We start from the raw sequence: 19,140 nt of genomic DNA, 5'->3' as shown, positions 1-19,140 counted from the left end.
ACAAAGTAAATGTCGGCGGCAGGTGGCTGCCTGCTCCACGGAATTCGCTGCGAAATTGTCGACTGCGTAATCGTGGCCAGCCTTTACGCACCGCGGGAGGCTGGCCCGTTTGCACTGCATCCGCAATAAGGCTATCGTTTGTCGGAAAGATTGGTTTCTGTTCATGACGGTGATCGAACTGGCAGAGGACTCGGCACTGCGAAACGCAAAATGAAAATCGCGAGGTTCAGCTGAGTTTCGAAAATGTTTAAATTGAGAATTAAGGAGCATTCCCATCGTAGATAGTATAGAGAAACCGAATGAGCTTCGGTGAATATTTTAAGCGTTGAAAGCTTGCGATGCGCCCACTGTGCGCTCCAAAGGTGATTTTACTCGATTGGCCTCGTTTCACGGATAGAAAACAGATGGTACGATCAAATTATTAAAGTGCACGAGGCGGTACATACAGTACCTGTGGCTTCTATCGGAATAGAAAATAAAATACATAGCCTAGTAGTATAGCGGGATTTTCATCTTTCCGTTGGTGAGTCTATCGGTGATGGGAAAATCTCTCTCCTGAATTAATCTCAGTGTCGAAAATTATAAGGAATTTATTTAAAACAGTTTTTGCCAATTTCGCATCGATGAAGGGAAATGGCGACCGGGCATAATATGTTGTTTCTTATCGGGCGGTAATTACGAGAAGCAGTAACGCGACTCTGATTATAAAATAATCGATGGTATATATAGATCGAATCTCAAAATATATTCACATTAATAAATTGGGTATTTAAATTTTGACTGCGTTTCGCAGAATACGGTCCACCGCGGTGTGCGGGAACTCGATTCGCAAATCCCACAAGAAATCTGGACAATCTGGACGCAATCACCAAACGCGCGACTATTCGTCGCATAAATAACCTCACTGGAAGAGGAGGGGGTGACTCGAGCGCGATAAACAAACAGGGGGAAATTATTATTAAAATGACCGCAGACAGCGACACGTAAATCACTGGGGACGGCACAAAGACGGACTGGAAACCGCGAAACGGTCGTCGGACGAATAGCGCGGCTTGTGTCGCGTTGCACCGCGAATAGCATTCACGGAAGAGGAGCACAAGGTGTTCTTTCAGCGACAAGAACCCTCTGTCGGCCCGTAGAAGCCGTGCACGATGACACATCAACGCTGGGTACCGCGATCACGATCGCGGAACGGCCGCGATCATGCGAACCCAGCCACAGTTCCTGGCCCCGCGTGTGGTCCAGGCTGTGCTCCAATCGCCGAAGAAGCAAAGTTGCGCGTTACGGTGCACAATCTCGACTGGGGGTCGTCATTGTCTACCGTTCGCGATCGATTTGGTCGCTGACGGCCAACTACGGAACCCCTAAAACACTGGCCACGGCGCTAACCTCGATATTTTTAATTTTTTTCCAGGTGTATGCGGACTTTCCAGGCTGGAAGAGGTGATCATGCCAGTGGATCGAGTCGTACTGTCCAGACATTGCAATGGAGGAGCACCAGTAGAGAAGTAGAAGTGATAAACATGATGCTTACAAAATTTCTTAAATCTAAGTTTTACAATAGTATCTTAGGTCTAGTTTTATAATAATGGACTTGTTATATAATGTTGCAATTAGCCTATACATGTTGGTGTGTCTTCTATGAGATGAGGGATTTTGCAGAAGTCGAGGTATGTTGTACTCCAAGTGAAATTAGAGGGGGTTTGTGGCATCATCTTACTAGATTCGAATTTGTCTACAAGATACAGGACACTTTCGGATGTCATGTCGAAGGAACATCCCCTCTTATACCAAATGGTACATTCCACCCGTCTGCATCGCGTGTGCGGGCCCTGTCACCAGTGCATTTGTCACCGTGACTTGTATCTTCCTAATGGTTCGTTCAATGATGCGCTAACCCCGTCTTCGTTGCATCCGAGGTGTTCGCACAAGCCGAAGTTATGCATTTTCTCGATGGGCACGTATAGGCGGACAAAAACTCCAGAGGAATTCTTCAATCACGTCATCAGCGACGGCACTCAGCTAATGTTTGGACTGGCAGTATTGGTAATTGCTTAGTAGGAGCTCGTGCACTTGTGTCCAGTATGTTTCGGAATAAATACTTCGAAACTTGAAATTGCGTTGCGTTTCTTAACGTTAAATTCGAACGTGCGTTCTAACCGCTGGAGCATGATGATCAATAACTTTTTTTGTATCGTACCGACCATTCGTCACTCGTTGTCTCCTCGAAGCGAGTTCCGATTCATTATATTTATTACGCAGTTTTTCGCTCTCGCGAAAATCCTGGCCGTTTTGTCGCCCGTTATCTACACGCTTGACAAATAGTCCGTGTATACAGCACAAAAACATTCAAAAGTTTTGTAACGCGGACATTGTAAATACCGCTCGCTTTTGTTCTCGTGCCGTTAGCACAAATAAACAATCATTCGACCCCCAGCACTATACGGGGTATCCCAGAATTTGTGTAATTACCAGAAATGGGGGGGGGGGGTAGTTGAGACGATTTTGAACCACAATTTTGTTTGTAAAAATGTCGCATGGTGCTTCGTTTTGTGAAGTATTAACGAAACACTCCTCCCCTCTATTTCCGATTCTTACACTAATTCTGGGACAGCCTGTATAACCACCAGCATATGAGTATTTTCTTGCCCTGTATCTCACCAAGATTACATACCAAGATGGCTAGTGCAAAACAGCCTGGACTGCCAACCCCAGTCCAAAGACCTCGATCCGTAGTCGAGAAAAATGGCGTCGGCCATCTTTTCAGGGTTCCCGACCGCAATGCAGGGGTTTGATCATCGAGCACCGAGCGTCCTCGTATCTTCGGTCTGCGCGACCGGCGGAGATTGATGCGCTGAGAGTGAAGGGCTGTCCGTTCGTGAATACGTGAGCACCTGTCAGGTGCAACGGGCATTTCAGCTTCCTGCATGTTCCCGCTTCTATTCTCGATGGACACTGGCTACGGCTCGATAAGTAATGCGGAACGGTGTAGGTGTTGCTGCACCGGACAGCGCGGGACACGGCACTTACGATAGTCGAAAGGCCCCGTACTGTTGGCTCGAAACTCTCCAGTCGATACAGGGTGACGCGGTAATAGCGTTACGACGGAACCGTGGCTGGCAGTACACGGGGATGGCGATCGGCGGAGACGGTGTGCGGCGCCGCGAGTGCTCGATCCCGCGCGTGTGTGGGAGATAATGCAACGTGTAGCCGGTCTGCGACGATCTATTGCAAGTTTCGAGTTGTTATAACGCGTAATTGGGTTAGAAATTTATCGTTTCGCCACGGGAATAAGGTAACTTCCGGCTTCGATAGCCTGGTGATATTGGGGATCACGAGTGCAGTCGACCGGGATGTAATCGAATTGGAATTTTTGTTGACTGCGCTGACTCGGCGATAGTTTTGAGGAAACTTTGGGGCTGGTGTTAGTTGGGTGATTAAGCAGCTGGTCCTGTTGAACAGATTTCTCGCATCGCAGGGTAGAATGATCGAGGGAGGGCAGCGGAGAGTTAACGGACGGAGGGGTATGTTTAATTCCTCGCGAGTTTCTGTGATATGCATGCACAAGTGACATGGGTATCAGTTTTATTGGATTTCATTAGGATTTATCACAGGGGAGGGGGAATAGCTAAGATATATGGCTTCAGCTACACACTTGCAGAGGTCTCCGATTTGCATAATAAAAATAATTAAGTGCGATATGCTGTTATAATCTTTTTGGTACAAAGTGAAATATCGCAATGGTTTCATTCTGGATCTATTACCTGGACTCACTCGTAGAAGTGACACTATTTAGTTTTAAAACGGTCTCCGAGTAATCAGCAGTTTATTGCGAGATAATCAGCTTGGGCAAGCTGTCCAACTGGTTAACAGCGTCATGTCTACAGCAGTACTGTCGGGTAACGTCCAGAATGAAAAGCTGTAATATTACTTTTTCTATTAAAAATATCGTATGAAGGCCTTTGAACGTTAAGTGGCCCAGGCCTCGCAGAATATTCAAATAAATATGCTTATAAAAACTCTCTATCCTCTTTGACTCGCTTTCGCACGAGATGGATGTTCGTTCGTTCAGAAGTGGTCAGGTAAAATCGTTATCGTGTACAAATACTGTTTAAAATTCCAGTAAATTGCTGATACAAGTATTCCCCAATAAACGGACGCCATATATACACGGAAATATCGACAAAACTACAGATACCCCGGTATATAGCGGGGTATTAGCAGAGCGGGGATGCAAAATTTACACGCGGAAAAAAAAATGAAAACTGGTAACGATCGAATTTCATGTCCAAACGAAATCGTATCAGCAATTTCACTCAGCTCGAATTCTACGATCGGTAACATTGGATTTATTTAAAACCCTCCGGGAAAGAGGTATCAATTAACCACGTTTCTCTTTGACGGATCCTCGATGAATCGAGCATAAACTGCAGAAAGCTCATTGGTCCTCGAATCCGAGTCGTTCGAGAACGTTCGACCTCGTCAAACATCGACGTAGCTTTTCCAACGGAATTGATTTCGGTTGACGTATACGCGGCATCGAGCCGAGATATGACGTCCCGTGTCATTAGACGCGTCGTTATTCATTAACCAGACATTCTGGTACTTGGTTCGGTCAAACGATAATTGACGCGGACGTGTGGGAGAACCCGATCGCGTCTGTGAACGGCTCGAAGCCCGGGGTCTCCTCTTTCTCTTGCAAAATGAATGTCCCGCTAGAGGTCTCTTCGATTTTCAGGCCGTTCTGCCTGATCAATCGGCTTCGTTAGTTATTTTCCAAACGTTACGCAAACCGAAGAGATCCGATGGAGGTAGCACTTCCAGCAACGAAGACTTATGGTTACGTCGATTGATGTTGCTCCCTGTAGACGCGAGCCCCTCGAAGTTTCTTTCGCCGTTGCCATTCTTGATAAAATTGATTCTAGGAAAACACTATTTTTCGTTATTAATGATCACAAACGATTAAAAACAATAAGTTTCTATACCGCATTCATTGAACCCAGTCTTAAGTAACTTCAACCCCAATTTCCTAGAACCACTACTTTGTACATCACAATGACACGATAATTCTGAGCCGAATTCCAACAGTTTTCTTCGCTTCCGTCACCCACGTTAAGCTTGACTACGAGGTGCTGATATCGTACACCCGTTAACTCAATATTCCCCAGTCGCGTAAGCTGCAGATCAGCTCGCATACAGCTATACACGTACGCGTGTAGTCGTGACCACGGACGAAACCCCATGGAAATAGCCATGCAAGTGCGTGGGTAACGGTCTCCACAAAAATTACGAACCGATCGCTATTCCTCGAGCGAAAAAGTTGCGAGAAACCGTAGGCTACGAGGTCTGCGCTATCGCTTCATCGAGATCACATCCAGTTGGCAATTAATCGGCACCGATCACACGCGCGCGGATTCATCGTTATAAATTGTAATCCACGCCTTCTAAGCGATACACTTCCTACTAGCCTAACGAAGCCGCTAACGGGATCCACCACTGCTCCTTCAAGAATGGTCCGAGACCTGCCACGCTAACTGGAGTCAGTTGCTTTCGAAGTATGGCTCGACAACGTGGAAAAAAACCTGTAATTATGTAGCCAACAGGTGGACTATTTGTTCGGGTACGTTTCGGCAATCTTTTCGACCGTAATCCTCTGGCGATGGCTTGAAAAGAAAGTTACTCCTCGCTTGTTAGATATTAAAAGTGGACGACGTTTCGGCTCTATTTTAATTGGACCCTCTTTAGAAAAAGAAACGTAATCTCTAAAGAGTAACGAATGATGACGGAGACGATACTATTCAAAAGAAATAGAATGAAGACTCGTTGAGTTGTAGTAGATTTAACAAGTTAGCATCCGATAGTGACTTCAGCAAAGAACCACAGGAATAGGATTCATATGATATTAGGTATCTCAATTGTCAGACCGCATCCACTCAGATCAGATCCATCGTTTTGCCAATTACAACAACTAGCTCAACTTTAATCACGACTGAAAACGCAATAAGTTCGTCACGTTTACACAAGCATTCAACCACGATGCTGAGTTTCTCCCTAGTGTCGCGGGTGCGTGTTGATCTCGAGTTCGCCTCTCATCTTTCTTGCCCCCGACCTCCCCGTTTCTCTCGCCCACCCCTCGCGTTCGATCATTCTACTTGTTTATGCACACATGTTATAAGAGGAATGACGAGGCTCTCGCGTATGTACCCGCGAGATATCCAAACATACTCGCGAACCCAGGCGCGGCGAGCAGAGGCGAGGCATGCATACTCGAAAGAATACCTCGAAGGCATCGTACACGGACGCCCCGACGCTGACTTTGCATCGGCGCTCGAAGGCGTCGCAAATAACGGTGACTAATGAAAATGTATATGCGGCTCGCCGTGGCGTGCGAGTGGGCTGCAATTCGTAATTTTTGTTTGAAATATTCAGGCTTTTATCAAACCCTGGCCACAACAATGATGCGGATTGGATCTACCTGGCGAACCAAGCAATCGAGATAAGCATTAGTAGGGAACGAATCTTTCGCTCTCGCGATTTCGTTATTTGCTTTGAAGTTTCTTGGAATTTCAGTATTTTTCAGTAGGCTGCCATTTAGCTGCCATATTTGTATACAAGTAAGGCAGCTAAACTGTTACAGAGCGATAATGCCTAAACTATCGTAGATGGAAAAAGATGTTACAATTCGTCGACCTATAGTACATGGTCATTCGAGGTTATCCATGAATAGTTTTACCTCTTCAACGACAACGTACCTACATACGAGATACGAACCTCGCTGAGCGTTGCGTGATACTTAACCCTCCGTAGACACATTATAATTTGCGCACCTCCCTAGACACACATGGATCTACGGTGTCCTAGCGTTTTTTATCATACTCAAGATACTGAACATACTTAACATACTGAAGAGAGCATGCATTGGTTGATGGAGAAAAATTAATTTTTATTATTGCTATTGAATAGAAATCAATACGAAACACGAGATACTCGCGAACTCGCTTAAACGGTCGGACACCACAGACCTATGTGTGTCTACGGAGGGTTAACTAAAGATTTAAGTAAAAGACTGCAACATACTCAAATTTGCACAAAATCTGAGATGCTGCTTCACTCAGTGTCCAATTTCGCGAATTGATCCCGATAGTATACAGAGAACAATATCTTTTTCTTATAATCTTATAATGTAGGATTTATTCTCATGTCTAAAGATTTTATTACTATATCACTGATTATCACGCGAAACTTGTTAGGGATAAAGTAAAAGCCATAAAGGATTGAACTTAGCCTATCGGTGTGATGAACCTAGTTGCATCGCGATGCAATATGCACTTACTGCATCACGATTCCACTTTTTCCGTAATATCATTTATAGTCGTCGTTCCGGTTAAGATTGGATTATGCAGTTACCAGGTGCGAAATTAGAATAACTCAACGCATTATTATGGAACAGCGTAAGATACATATTGCTATTATTAGTAGAGTCACAGGCGTGAGAGAGACGAGTCGTCGTTCCGACTCGGCGAAGCCCTCGAGGCAACATTGCATTTACACGGTGCATCGGAGTTGCATCGCGCTGCGCAAAGACCGCGCGTCACAAATAACAGTGACTAATGAAAATGCGAGTTCTCTCATCTCCGTGCTAGTTTTATCCACGCGTCAGTCACAATAATCAATTGTAATCCGTGCAAATCACTCCGGTCTGATGAATAATTGCTGGATGCCGTTCGTTTCGCGTGGCTCTTAAAATTCGTAGCGCCGCGAATACGTAATAAGAGTTCCCCGTGTCGTTCAACTCGCGTGCCATAATTGCTTCGACCTGTTCGGATATTTAAAATTCTCCGCAATCCACGGTGTAATAATTTACGACTCGACGCGTTTAAATTAGCGATTGATCCAGACGAGCCTCGAATTGCTCGTTCGTGTTTTAAATACGCAGAGATCAGAGATCTCGTTCGAAGCGAGGTGTGTCGAGACCATGTGAAGATAGAGGGGTTCGAGTCATCATTTTTGTAAAAAATTCCATTCAAAAAATAACTCCTTGAATTTCAAACCGACACTCTCATCTTCCGAAGCAACGACAGCCAAAAAATGTGTCGATAATTCACCATGGCTTTCCCTTTCGAAGAGCGCAGAGCCACCGATACCGGGACGCGATCGATAACCGATAGATCACCGATAAGCGCGTAAAAGCGAAATGCTCGGCAATGCCTGCCCAAGGCTACGTGGAAAGGCGCGTATACGCGTCGGGGGCTGAATCGCAAACGCATCTGCAAGGGCGCAGCAAATAACGGTGACTAATGAAAACATGCATTCGCTCATCTCCTAGACGGGCACGATAAGTTTTTGCATGATTCATTGCGCCATTACAACTCACGGCCGACGGCTCAATACGTGCTCATTGTGATATCGACAATTTATTGCCCGGGTGGGGACCATGGTGGCGTCGGCGTCGACGTCGTCGTCGCGCCTGTCTGAAACTCCATGGCTGATCGAAACTTCCTCTGCCCCCGCGAATATCATCGAACGTGGCGAAAGTTCTGTCGTCCTGACCCCTCCATAAAAAGTAATTTCATATTTTGCGCCTTCTTTCTCAAACAATAGCGCGACCATGCGGTCGATTGATCGAACGATTAGCTGCGGGCTTTTCAAGCGTCTCGTCGGTATGTCGACGACTTTCTTTTTGTAAAAGTAACAGGTGCTCTTATATCAATAATGCAAGTAAAATTGATTGAAAGATAGAACGAGTAAAGCCATTTAAGGTGAGAATGCTTAATTCAGAAATTACTTTTTTAGATCCTTCTTAGCTGAATATCTAAAAATATGAATTACCATGGATTTACCATATTGATTCTCCTACCGGATTTTGTTTCTATTTTATTGTATACAATTGTTTATTTTTCACGTGGAATCGAAACGTCACGTTTTCAAATGACGTGCGTTATAAATGGAATTGTTTGGTCTTCATTTATCACTCCACCAAGCTGGCACTTTTTTTCGAATTTTCCGTTATCATTTCCATACGAAAGATCACGAACGTGGAGGTATTTTCAGAGAAACAATAGGACAACTATGGAGATGATTCATCGAACGATTAGTCGAAGTCTGTTTAAGATTCTACCTGCCGTATCGATATTTTTTCGATTTCGTTTTTCCCACAATGGATCACGAAGATTTCGGTATTTTTAGACACAAAGAGTAGGTTGTGGTTGAAGGCGGAGTGATTCTAGCATTGAAAGAGGAGTTGCAGGTATTTCTAACTAGTCAATGACGCTCTCCCCGCGGTATGAATTTTTTCTCACGTACCAGGATCCAGGTGAAGCATGCAGATGCACCGTTTCCAGCGGAGCCATGCATGTTTCATGACATAAACCGATGTTTCTCTTCTTTCTACCTCCAACGATCACTTCTACGTCCATTTGAAAGAGATCTATAGCCTCTGTTTCTAGAATCACTCTGTATCGCTTCGTTTCTTCGATCACACGGCACGTATCGGATTGTAGTTAGTCGCCTCAGATACAGGACAATGCCCCGATGCATCATAAATATTATCACTGAAGTGAGCAGCCCACAAAGGTTAGCACACTTTGGTGCTTTATACGAAGGTTTTCTTTTATTGAAACCAACGCTACTAATCGTCAAATCTTTTCAATAAAATAATTTATCATAGAAAAACACAGCATTTACCATTAGTTTAGTTAAAACAGATCATTGTTAAGAATAGTTATTAGCATAGAACAAAGTCCAGCTGTACCAAATTTTTGTCCCATCTCTGAACAGCTTGGAGCCATCAGCCAATTCGCCAAACGCTTGCAGCGCGAATCACAAATCCCGTTTCAGGTTTCCACGAACGCAAATCGCTCAAAAGGTCGGGCCATGGACCGGGTGATTGTTGCGCCAGGAATACCGGATGAGCGTCTTCGGATTACCCAAGCCCCCGCTGAGATTTACGTCATCCCAGCATTATTAATCCGAATGAGTGTGCGGGAGCATAATAACCTGGCGCGTTAAGCGAGCGTTTAGCACATGTATGTACACGACTACCTGGTACCTGGGCTCGGTTACCGTGCACTTTTCATTCAGTCGCGATCCGTAGCGGCGCCACGCACTGTCACCGGTTCAACTAGAATCATCTAATCTCTCGTACGTGCCTGGATCTTCCACTTGACTCGGTGGCAATAAACAGGGAGCCGAGATTCGTTAGCTGTATTTCAGTGAGAATTGTAGAGAAATGTTTATTAACACGTTGGCTGCTAGAGTCGAACTGATGAAAATTTCTACAGCGTTAAAATTTTGTCTCGAAACTATTAACTTGCACTCAAGGCTTAGTATTCTGATATCTATCAGCAACTCAAGATGCTTTCTTCGCATTCTATTGTCACGAATGCTAAGCTTAGATTAACTTCGAAAATGAGATCCTTAATTTGAGATTTGACAATCGAGTCATTATAACCCCATTGACAATCATTTTATGGACACTTCGAGTTCCAAAGAAATTAAACCTAAAGAAAGCCTAGTGGTGACTGAGAGTCACCTCTCGAGTGCAAAGGGTTAAAGACTACATAAGTTAACAGTTGTCCAATTGTTTAATTTTTTAATCTCGACTTTAAATTAATTTCTTTATTTACTGAATGAAATGTCCTGTCACCCATTTCTGGGTGACGTTGCGACCAACGTGTTAAGATGGTGTAAAATAATTTTCACAAGTTATACCGACGAATAGTTGTGTTTTCAAGCGTGTTTATTCATGACTGAAATATCGCTGAATCGATTGTCTGAATTTTGACCGCGTTTCAGGAAACCTGCTCCACTTCGTGGCGGAAGCGAAACGGGAGCAGCTGACGAGCACGTTATGTATAACTCTGCTGTCTGGATTCGTTCGTTGCCAGCCTCGTTCCGTGTGAATCACTAGCCGCTTTAATATATATCACGCGTCTAATGCGAAAGGTCGTCGGACAAGGCGGCTTCGATAAATGCTGCGAACGCTGCCCAGCGAGTTCCCGTTCCCGTGTGAAACGCACACCGCCAAGCAAATCGCGCATTCCTCTTCGTTAACGACCGATCGGTCACGTTATTTCATTTACATCTTACACGAAACAACTTGGCATTCCGCGTTCCTCCGTGTCGCGTTGCATTTGCCTCTTGAAGATTATTAAACAATCACTTGCTGTCAAACTGCGCTCGACGAATTAATTATCTAAATAATATAAGTGACACAATCAAAAATATTTTGTTCAAAGTACAAATTAGTACAAACGTTGATCATTGCAAGAATGTCCAACCCCATTACCCTCAGTAATCGAGGTCCTACTATCTCAAAGGAGCAGCTTCCCAACGTTGCGATATCTTCACACCGTCGCAACAATATAATTGAAATTTAAACGATCGGAAGCGTCAAACAAAATAAAGATTGATCTGTATCGACCAGCAACACCCTACGAATTAATTATCGCTCCGTGCCATTGAATAAATCATCCGAATAATGAATTATTGATTCGTCAGGAGTGTACGCAACGAGGCAAGCTCGAATCTTTCCGTCCTGATCCCCAGCGCGTGCGAAATTTATAATCTAAACCGCTCTGGTCGTGATGAACGACTACAAGCGCGACGCAAAAACGCTTTTGATGCACCGCTGCTGGAAGAAACATCCACGATGGACGCGATTCGGCTAAACGTGGCTCGTTTAGAAGGATTCCAACCAATCATCACTCTAGGCTCTGTGTCTAACCTAGCCTCGGTTCACTTCGAAGTCCAGATTCGTGTCAACTGTTACACCTTACCCACCCGCATCTCGTAACGCATGCTCCACCCAATTAACGAATGCACCCCCGCTACTACGATCAAGAAGCTCTCATTACAATGGCCTGTACCAAACTACGACGCCGATGAAATCCGATCTTTCGAATTCCATCCACGGCGAGTTTCGCGGAACCGCGCGCATAAAAGAGAATCGGAGGTAGTATTTGCTCGCGAAGGGAATGAAGTGACATTAATAACAGAGAGGAAAAAACGAGCAACGTCGGTGGGAAAATTGGAAGTTCCTCCGCAGCTCCGCTTGGCTAAAGCCAGGTCACCTACCACCCGTTATGACGAATATATCCGAAAAAACGAAACGTACATAGCGCACCGTTAAAACTCGTCGTTAATCCTGCGCCCGCACACGTTCCTCCCTCTTCTGCCCCCGCCGAAATTACGAGCAGCATTGTGAAATCTTTCTGGACGCTCGTGCGCGTCGGTACACGAAAAAATTTCACCCGGTTTCTCGTCGCCCGCCGTTCCAGAGCGCTAATGACGATAGTTATTAGGAAGCGGACCGAATCTCTACGGGCGTGCGTGTACGCGAAAAGAAAAAGCTTGAGGAACCTCGCGGATGAAGAAGAGGGAGTCCAAGGAGTACGGGAGAAGAGACGGTCATTATCGAGAATGACTGGCACCGGGGTCATCGTCGTCGGCAAGGTTTAACGCTCTTTGTGGGGGGAGCTTAACAACATACACCGCCTGGTGTGTACAAATCTGCCGAAATCATTAGCATGTGAGGCTCGATTTACCCTTCCTCTGATTCCCGAGCTTTTTCTCAATTTCCATCGACTGTGAGCTTTATCTCTTAATCATAGTAACAACTTTAACCTACATAAGTTTTCAATGTGTTTTCTGAAATAAACGAATTGAACACAAAGTCCCAAAAGCAATTTCGTAGTTCTTGGGCTTCCTCTTATTTCTGTTAGTAGAACCACCTCCTGAATGTTTATCAGGGGGTACGTAAACGCGCTGTAAATATTAATCGCGGGTAGATTCAGTTCGTAATTGTGTCGCCGAGCAGAATGATTTTATTTACCAACCGCTCGGTAATAATAACGATAATCAGGCGCGAACGTTGTATACGCTAGTAATTACGGAATCGTAAATAACTGAGTCGCGTAGACGTTATCGCCGAGAACCCGCGTTTCCTACGTAATTGTAATTTCTGGTACGGCTTGGTGTGTTCATACATAACGCGGCGGCATCGTGCCCGGTATAGTAATCGGCATCGTAATATAATCTGCGTCGACGCGTAGAACTGACGTTAGCTCACGTAGCACTGAATCGCGTAACTTTATTGGAAGACGAGCCGGGGACCTCCGTGCGGTTATCTCCGACAGCCCGACAGGGAGGTCGAAACCTGAAGGGACGCAGACAGAGCGAAAGGGGTTGCTTCTAATAGCCCTTAAGTTGGATAAAGTTGGCCATTGTGCCCGCCACCCGGCCGTACGTGATCAGTTTTACCCTCGGATAATCTCACCGACGCAGATCTGACCTCCCGGCCAACGCTACCCACCCTTTCGTTTATTTCCTACGTTGGAACGTCAAGACGACTGAGGGTGAAACGCATAATGCCGGGGGATTAAGATTCGTGGGTGTAATTGATTGTTGATCGCCGTTACTGCTTTGGGGTGCAAATTTATCGCCGAACTGTGAAAGACAACCTGTGTTTGCGAGGGTGGAGGATTTGTTAGCACCCCCATTGGCGATGGTGGATCCTTCTACACGTTGGATTTTGCTTGATACAACATTTTAACCCAAATGTATTAAATTCTTCTCCGTTCGTGTCGGAGAAAAAGTTGGCAGAGCTCGTAACTCGCGTTTAAAAGTTTCTCTGTTAAAGTTACATCGCGCGAAATCCTCATCGAAAGGAAACACAGTACTTGGATTCATGCGAGGTGGTCAAGTTGATTTTTCTCCGCGCTTATTTTATCTTCGATGCATCTATCGTTTAATTTATTACAGCCTGTTTTAACTTCGAATAATTCACGTTCGGTCGTGTACGTGTTCTGCCTTTGAACGTTCGCGGTTGGTCTTCAAAGGAATAGGTTATTACGATCGCTCGCGATCGCTGGAAACAGATTACGCAGCGATCGTAATTCTAACATATCGCGCGGATAACTGGATAATCGGCTTGTGTGCACGCTTCATTGTTTAGCGTATTAAGTGGATTGACGGTACTTTGTACTACGTCACCACATTTATTCGAATTTGCCACCGCCCCATACGATGGGGGATCGATATCGCTAACCGGAGGAATTCTAGTTGAAATCCCTGGAGGAAAGATGCGAGTATCGTCAAAGAAAAGTCTTGATGAAAATAAGAATCAGCCAATCGGTTCTCCTTATTTGTTAAAAAATTTAATCATGATTTTTCAAGAAGAAAAATTATAATTTCTAAATGTCCATTCGAAAGAAGTTCATACTATAATATATAATGTAACAGGAATAATGTAACGGTTTTTACAGGAATTACGAACAATATTCATTAATCTTAAAAATAAAACAGTTAAAACTAATAAATGTTGTACCTTGTTTTTGCTCCAACCATTACATTTCTTCTCGTATACTACTAAGCGAAAACCTCGAAAATTTTTTAATTAGGCACAAAGTTTTCTGAATTAGGTAAAAATTGTGCAAAAGTTTACGCCATTATTATCCGTGGTATCCAAGTAGTGGTTGAAATATTCTCGTATTATTTTTACAGATATTCCTTGATTATCCCTCTCTTTGAATGCGGAATCCTCTTAACTGAGAATAGTAAGCAAAAGCAATGTTCGTCATTCGTTTAACTTTTCAACAGATACTTCCAGGCTATCGTTTTAATCGCTTCAGTTATTTGAAATGGTGCGCGAGTATACGTCGCCGCGCAGCCTCGCGTGCCTGGAGAAGAAATAATTAATAAATAATGTTGGTTGAATAATTCCTCGCCGCTCGAAACGCGTGAAATCTTTCGTCGAGCCCGCTATCGCTGATACAGCCCGTACACCACGGCTGACGATTAAACGATGAGATCGATTAATCTCGCAGTTATCCTCCGCCCTTCCTTTTCCAGTCTGCACATAATCCACGGCGTTGCTTTGGGTTTCGCGGAGGATCCATAGATCCTTTTCCTCTTCCTGCCCGGTTCTCTCTTCTCGCCTTGGCGGGAAACAAGGCGAGTATACACCGGCGCGCCGTAAGCGCCAGTCACGCCTAAAAACAGGATATTCCGCCGACGTTATGGAATACAAGATGAGAAAATTCTGAACGGGTCCTAAGTCGGTCGGAAAAAAGATATTGCACTATGTCAGACATAGTGCAATATACCATTAGAGAGGACAGAAGAAACACGAGGAATTGGGTGAAGATTGTAAGTTTTTACAGAAATTGAAGACGGTGTTCTTTATTCTTCTTTAAATTATTAGTTAAAACATTACTTTCAACCCTCGTTGAGAAAGCAGTGTGTGCCTCTAGTATCCATAAATAAATAAAAAAGATAAATTGCACCAATCGGTAGACGCATTTTCCAAGCAGATCGAAGGAGACCAACCGTCTCCTCTTCTCGTCCCTAGAAGCTCTTAACGCGCGCATAATCCGCGACGTTCGGTTCGGGTTTGGGAGCTTACGTGCGCATTAGCGTACACTGTTCGTGTCTTGCTCGAAAGTTAGAAATATCCGTTTTGGCGCCGCCGTGGAGGATAGGACTGTGGCGGGAGAAGTTCGAGGCTGAAAGAGAGAAGGATAAGGTGAAGGCAGCCAGGTAGGTGGCGGGGAGGGGGTTAGGTTGTAGAGAGCGTGGAAGCTACGTTTAATTGGACGACTTCCAGGAGCTGGAATTAGGAGAGAGCTCGCTGCCGAGCAACGGGTTCCCTAGGAAGAGTCGAAGGGATAAGGACGACCGATAAGAAAGAGGGAGAGAAATGACGCGAGGGGCGGATAGAGGGAGGCTTATCGGCTAATGTCACTTTAACATTGTATCAAATTATCAGTCGCCTCGCCAGACCGACGGATTAATTAAGCTAATTATTGTTTACGCTTGGACGGATACGCAGCCTCGGGCCTCGAGCAGCAAGTCATTTCCCGCGTATTACAGTTTATACCGAACTGCCACCGTTGTTGTTCTGCCCGCTTTCCTTCACACCTCGGTGCGTGCAACTGGCGACGCGAGTCTCCTTCCCTCGGTGCAGTTGCGTTTCCAACTCTCACAGACGACGACGAAGTCTCAACGACAGTGGTTCTTAACCTTTTCAAAGATAGCAACGTAGTTCTCGCGAAGATTTTGTTGGATTCAGAGTCCAATCCTCACCCCCTAACCATTAGGCATTGAGATAGTGTCTATGGGTTGGGTCTCTCACGTGACGTATCTCCCTGCCACGCGCCATAGCTAAAAGAGTCCCAGGCCTACTAGATACGAACCTTCTGAAAGAACCTACTAAAAGCACCCAAACGATTGGACCTGCTGCTAAACATTGGGCAGCAGGGTAGTTAAGAATCGCTGCTGAACGACAACGACGATAAGTACAGAAAGGAGGACGAGGAATAAGAAGAAGCTCGATGACAACCTAGTCGTGCTCGGTGTGAGGCGTATTTATAGCCGAGCGTTCGCTTTATCGTTGTCCCTCTTGTTATCGAGCCGTCGTTACCGTTATTGCACCGATGCCTGCGAAGCAGACTCGAAGCGATGAAACGCGTAGATCCGCGCGATACCGATCCGAGTCGAGCGAGATTGGACGAGTAAATTCCGCGCTTAAAGTCTTTCTTCGCTGTCCGTGAACGTCGTTAAGGCTCGCCCTGCGAGAGGAGCAGAAGAGAGAAGCGAAGGTAACGCAGATTATATCGACGCCTTAGGAATGTATTTTCCCGCTCGAAATAAGTATACAGGTGGACCTCGGGGTCGGAGCAAATACGCTCGGAATAAGGCTAAGGGATTAACCTTAACAACGAAATCTATTTTAGAGTGGAGTAGACGGTGCGACGAATACTCAACGGCGATAGGGTTGTTTTATGAGTGAAAGATAATATCCTTGCTTTTCTAACAAATCTTCTCGGATTTCTGGGAAGTCTTCCCTCTTCCCTCTTCGCGACTCATAACTGTAACGAAAGAAAGAGTTCCTCCCAAGTCTACCGATTATCATCGCCCCGATGAGAGTAACGAATCGAGCCGCTAATTAAACGATTAGCGCCAAGAGAGCTGTTAGCAGCGTTGTCGGACACGAGATCCGGGTCGTAAAAATGTATTCGCCGCGGATTCCTAATGAAGACGATTTCCGTGCGTTAACACAACACCGGTTCGTTTGTTCCGTGGAAAGAACAAGCTGGGATATCAACGATGACAACGAGGATCCGCTCGATGAACCGGGAGAGGACAGAAGGGTCGCATTCCATCGGAACGAGATTTATTTGCCGAATAAATGTTGAGGAGGTATTTTTAATGGCCGACAATAGTGGCCCGATAGTGATCTCAGAAACGTATTGTCGTTGGACGTCGTATATAATCCCGGAGGCATCGACGCAACCCAACAAAACGGATACACTCCGTTCCTCTCCTCCGTCCCTTTTCTCGTTTCTTCTTCGTCTTCTCCTATGTAACTCTCCTTGTTTCACTGTTGGCTTATCGGCCACGAGAGAGTCTCGTGCCCTCCTCGTACCCCGTGATCTTTACTTCTCTCCGCTCTTTCGACCCGTACTTATTCACCGGAGCATCTCTCTCTTTTTCTCTCTTTGTCTCTGTCTCACTCGCGTTCTCTCATTTTCTCCTTTCCTCTCGTCTTCACCTCCCAGCCTCCCTCGCTTCTTTGCACCGCGACTATCATCGACGCGCTCACCTGCTCGACGCCTTTGAAGTCGATTCTTTTGTGAATCGACATTATTATTGTAATTGAATACTTGTCTCCTGAAGGGATATCCTTTCGTTCCATGCGCATTACAATGCCGTGGCTTAAATCGGGGCTAATGTCGGGTGAGAAGCCGCCCCGATCTCGCGGAGGACCGATCGAATCGATCTCGCGGCCCTATCTCGAGCATGGCTCGCTCAAAATATTTTACGAGGTGCGGAAGACACGTATCTATCACTGGAACTTGTCCAAGTCGTGATCTCGAACATGTCTTACTCCAAAACTGTTCCTTGAATTTATGGTTTATTTTGGGAAACAATCGCATTCTCAACTGATAAGTATTACGGGTAGAATTAACCATATTGACTGTTTTCAAATTTTTGTATATAGTTCTTGTATGCTATACATGAGTTGTATACAATTCTTTCATGAATTACTCAATTTGGTTTCACGTCAAATATTTTTGCATTTAATTGAAAAAAGTGTCTTTAAGACTAGTCATTTGACTCAACACGATACAAATAGTTACACATGAATATCGGTAGGTTTAGTGAAACGGCAAGGAACAAACAATAAAGAGTTTCACTTTTTAGTTACAAATTACATGTAGTATGGTACGGTTGTTACATCAAGCCAGTTTCGAAGCGAATTGACCCCGATTTCGTATCGTAGAAGTAGGAACGAGCGTAATAACGATGGATAATGGGGTCGCGGAAAAGCCATGGGTCGAGCCACGCGGATTCTTTTCCAATTTCCATGACATCCCATCCAAGCAACGTTTCGTGGTCGTTCTCTACCGTGGTACACGGATTCTGTGTACACGGTCCGTGGTACTTAGACCGACATTACACCGACTGCGTGCCAGGTTCCACGAGGTTCGCCGATTATTGATGAAGCGGCGAACGAAACATCACGCATATTCCGTTGAAAGGATACAGTTATGATTGCTACAAGCTACGGCCGCGGCGATCCATTGACGTTCCAACCTTGAAGCGTTATTAACGTGAGAAAATGTGGTTATCCCCGTCCCTCCTCGCTGCCGCGAATCTCTGTAATGGACACGGTTTTCCATACGGAGTGCGTGTATCGGGAATGCCGCGTTCCGCCGTGCGTGTAGGTCATCAACGCGAATCCTGTCTTAGCTGATTCGTTCGTTCGGGAGGACGTGTTGCAGCCGCTTTTGAACTTTTCTCCTTTTTCGTCAGCCTCGAGTCGCCGATGGGAATGCAACGCGAAGGGCACGGCCGTTACACGCATCACCGAGTGAATTTTTGTTTCGTCGAACATTGATCGCTGTAACATGGTTGAAGAAGTTTCAGTTGGTTTTAACGCTTAAACGAATCGTAGTCTGGAAGCCGCGGTGAAAGGCATCGCGTTGACTGCGGAGAAACTTTGACTGAAGCTAAGAAGTCTCGTGGAATTCAATATGGATAGCTCTTGAGCCGTAGGACTCCTGTGTGGAATTCCTGAGTCGGCACATTCGATATAGGCGGCTTCTAGGATCTTGGAGTTCAGCGTTGGGGCTTTCT

General features: G+C 45.3%; 1 protein-coding gene across 6 annotated transcripts in view; it reads left to right on the top strand.

Annotated features, from left to right (window-relative positions):
* Window positions 1-19,140, top strand: part of LOC128890568 (uncharacterized) — a 198,696-nt gene that overhangs the window by 25,815 nt on the left and 153,741 nt on the right. For 2 of the 6 annotated variants that reach the window (XR_008460644.1, XR_008460643.1), the window contains exons 3-4: window positions 1,415-1,670; window positions 1,743-2,419. Coding sequence is in view for 1 of the 6 variants with exons in the window: in XM_054149198.1 (XP_054005173.1) it covers window positions 1,415-1,514 (100 nt within the window). In the remaining 5 variants the exon portion in view is untranslated. Of the gene's footprint in view, window positions 1-1,414; window positions 1,671-1,742; window positions 2,420-19,140 lie in introns of those variants that run through there. The other 4 variants (XR_008460647.1, XR_008460645.1, XR_008460646.1 and 1 more) reach the window with 4 other exon arrangements.

This window comes from Hylaeus anthracinus, unplaced genomic scaffold, assembly GCF_026225885.1.
Source record: "Hylaeus anthracinus isolate JK02 unplaced genomic scaffold, UHH_iyHylAnth1.0_haploid 12001, whole genome shotgun sequence".
Taxonomy (NCBI): Eukaryota; Metazoa; Arthropoda; class Insecta; order Hymenoptera; family Colletidae; genus Hylaeus; species Hylaeus anthracinus.
The sequence above is the reverse complement of the archived record's forward strand: the minus strand, read 5'-3'. Positions and strand labels throughout refer to the sequence as shown.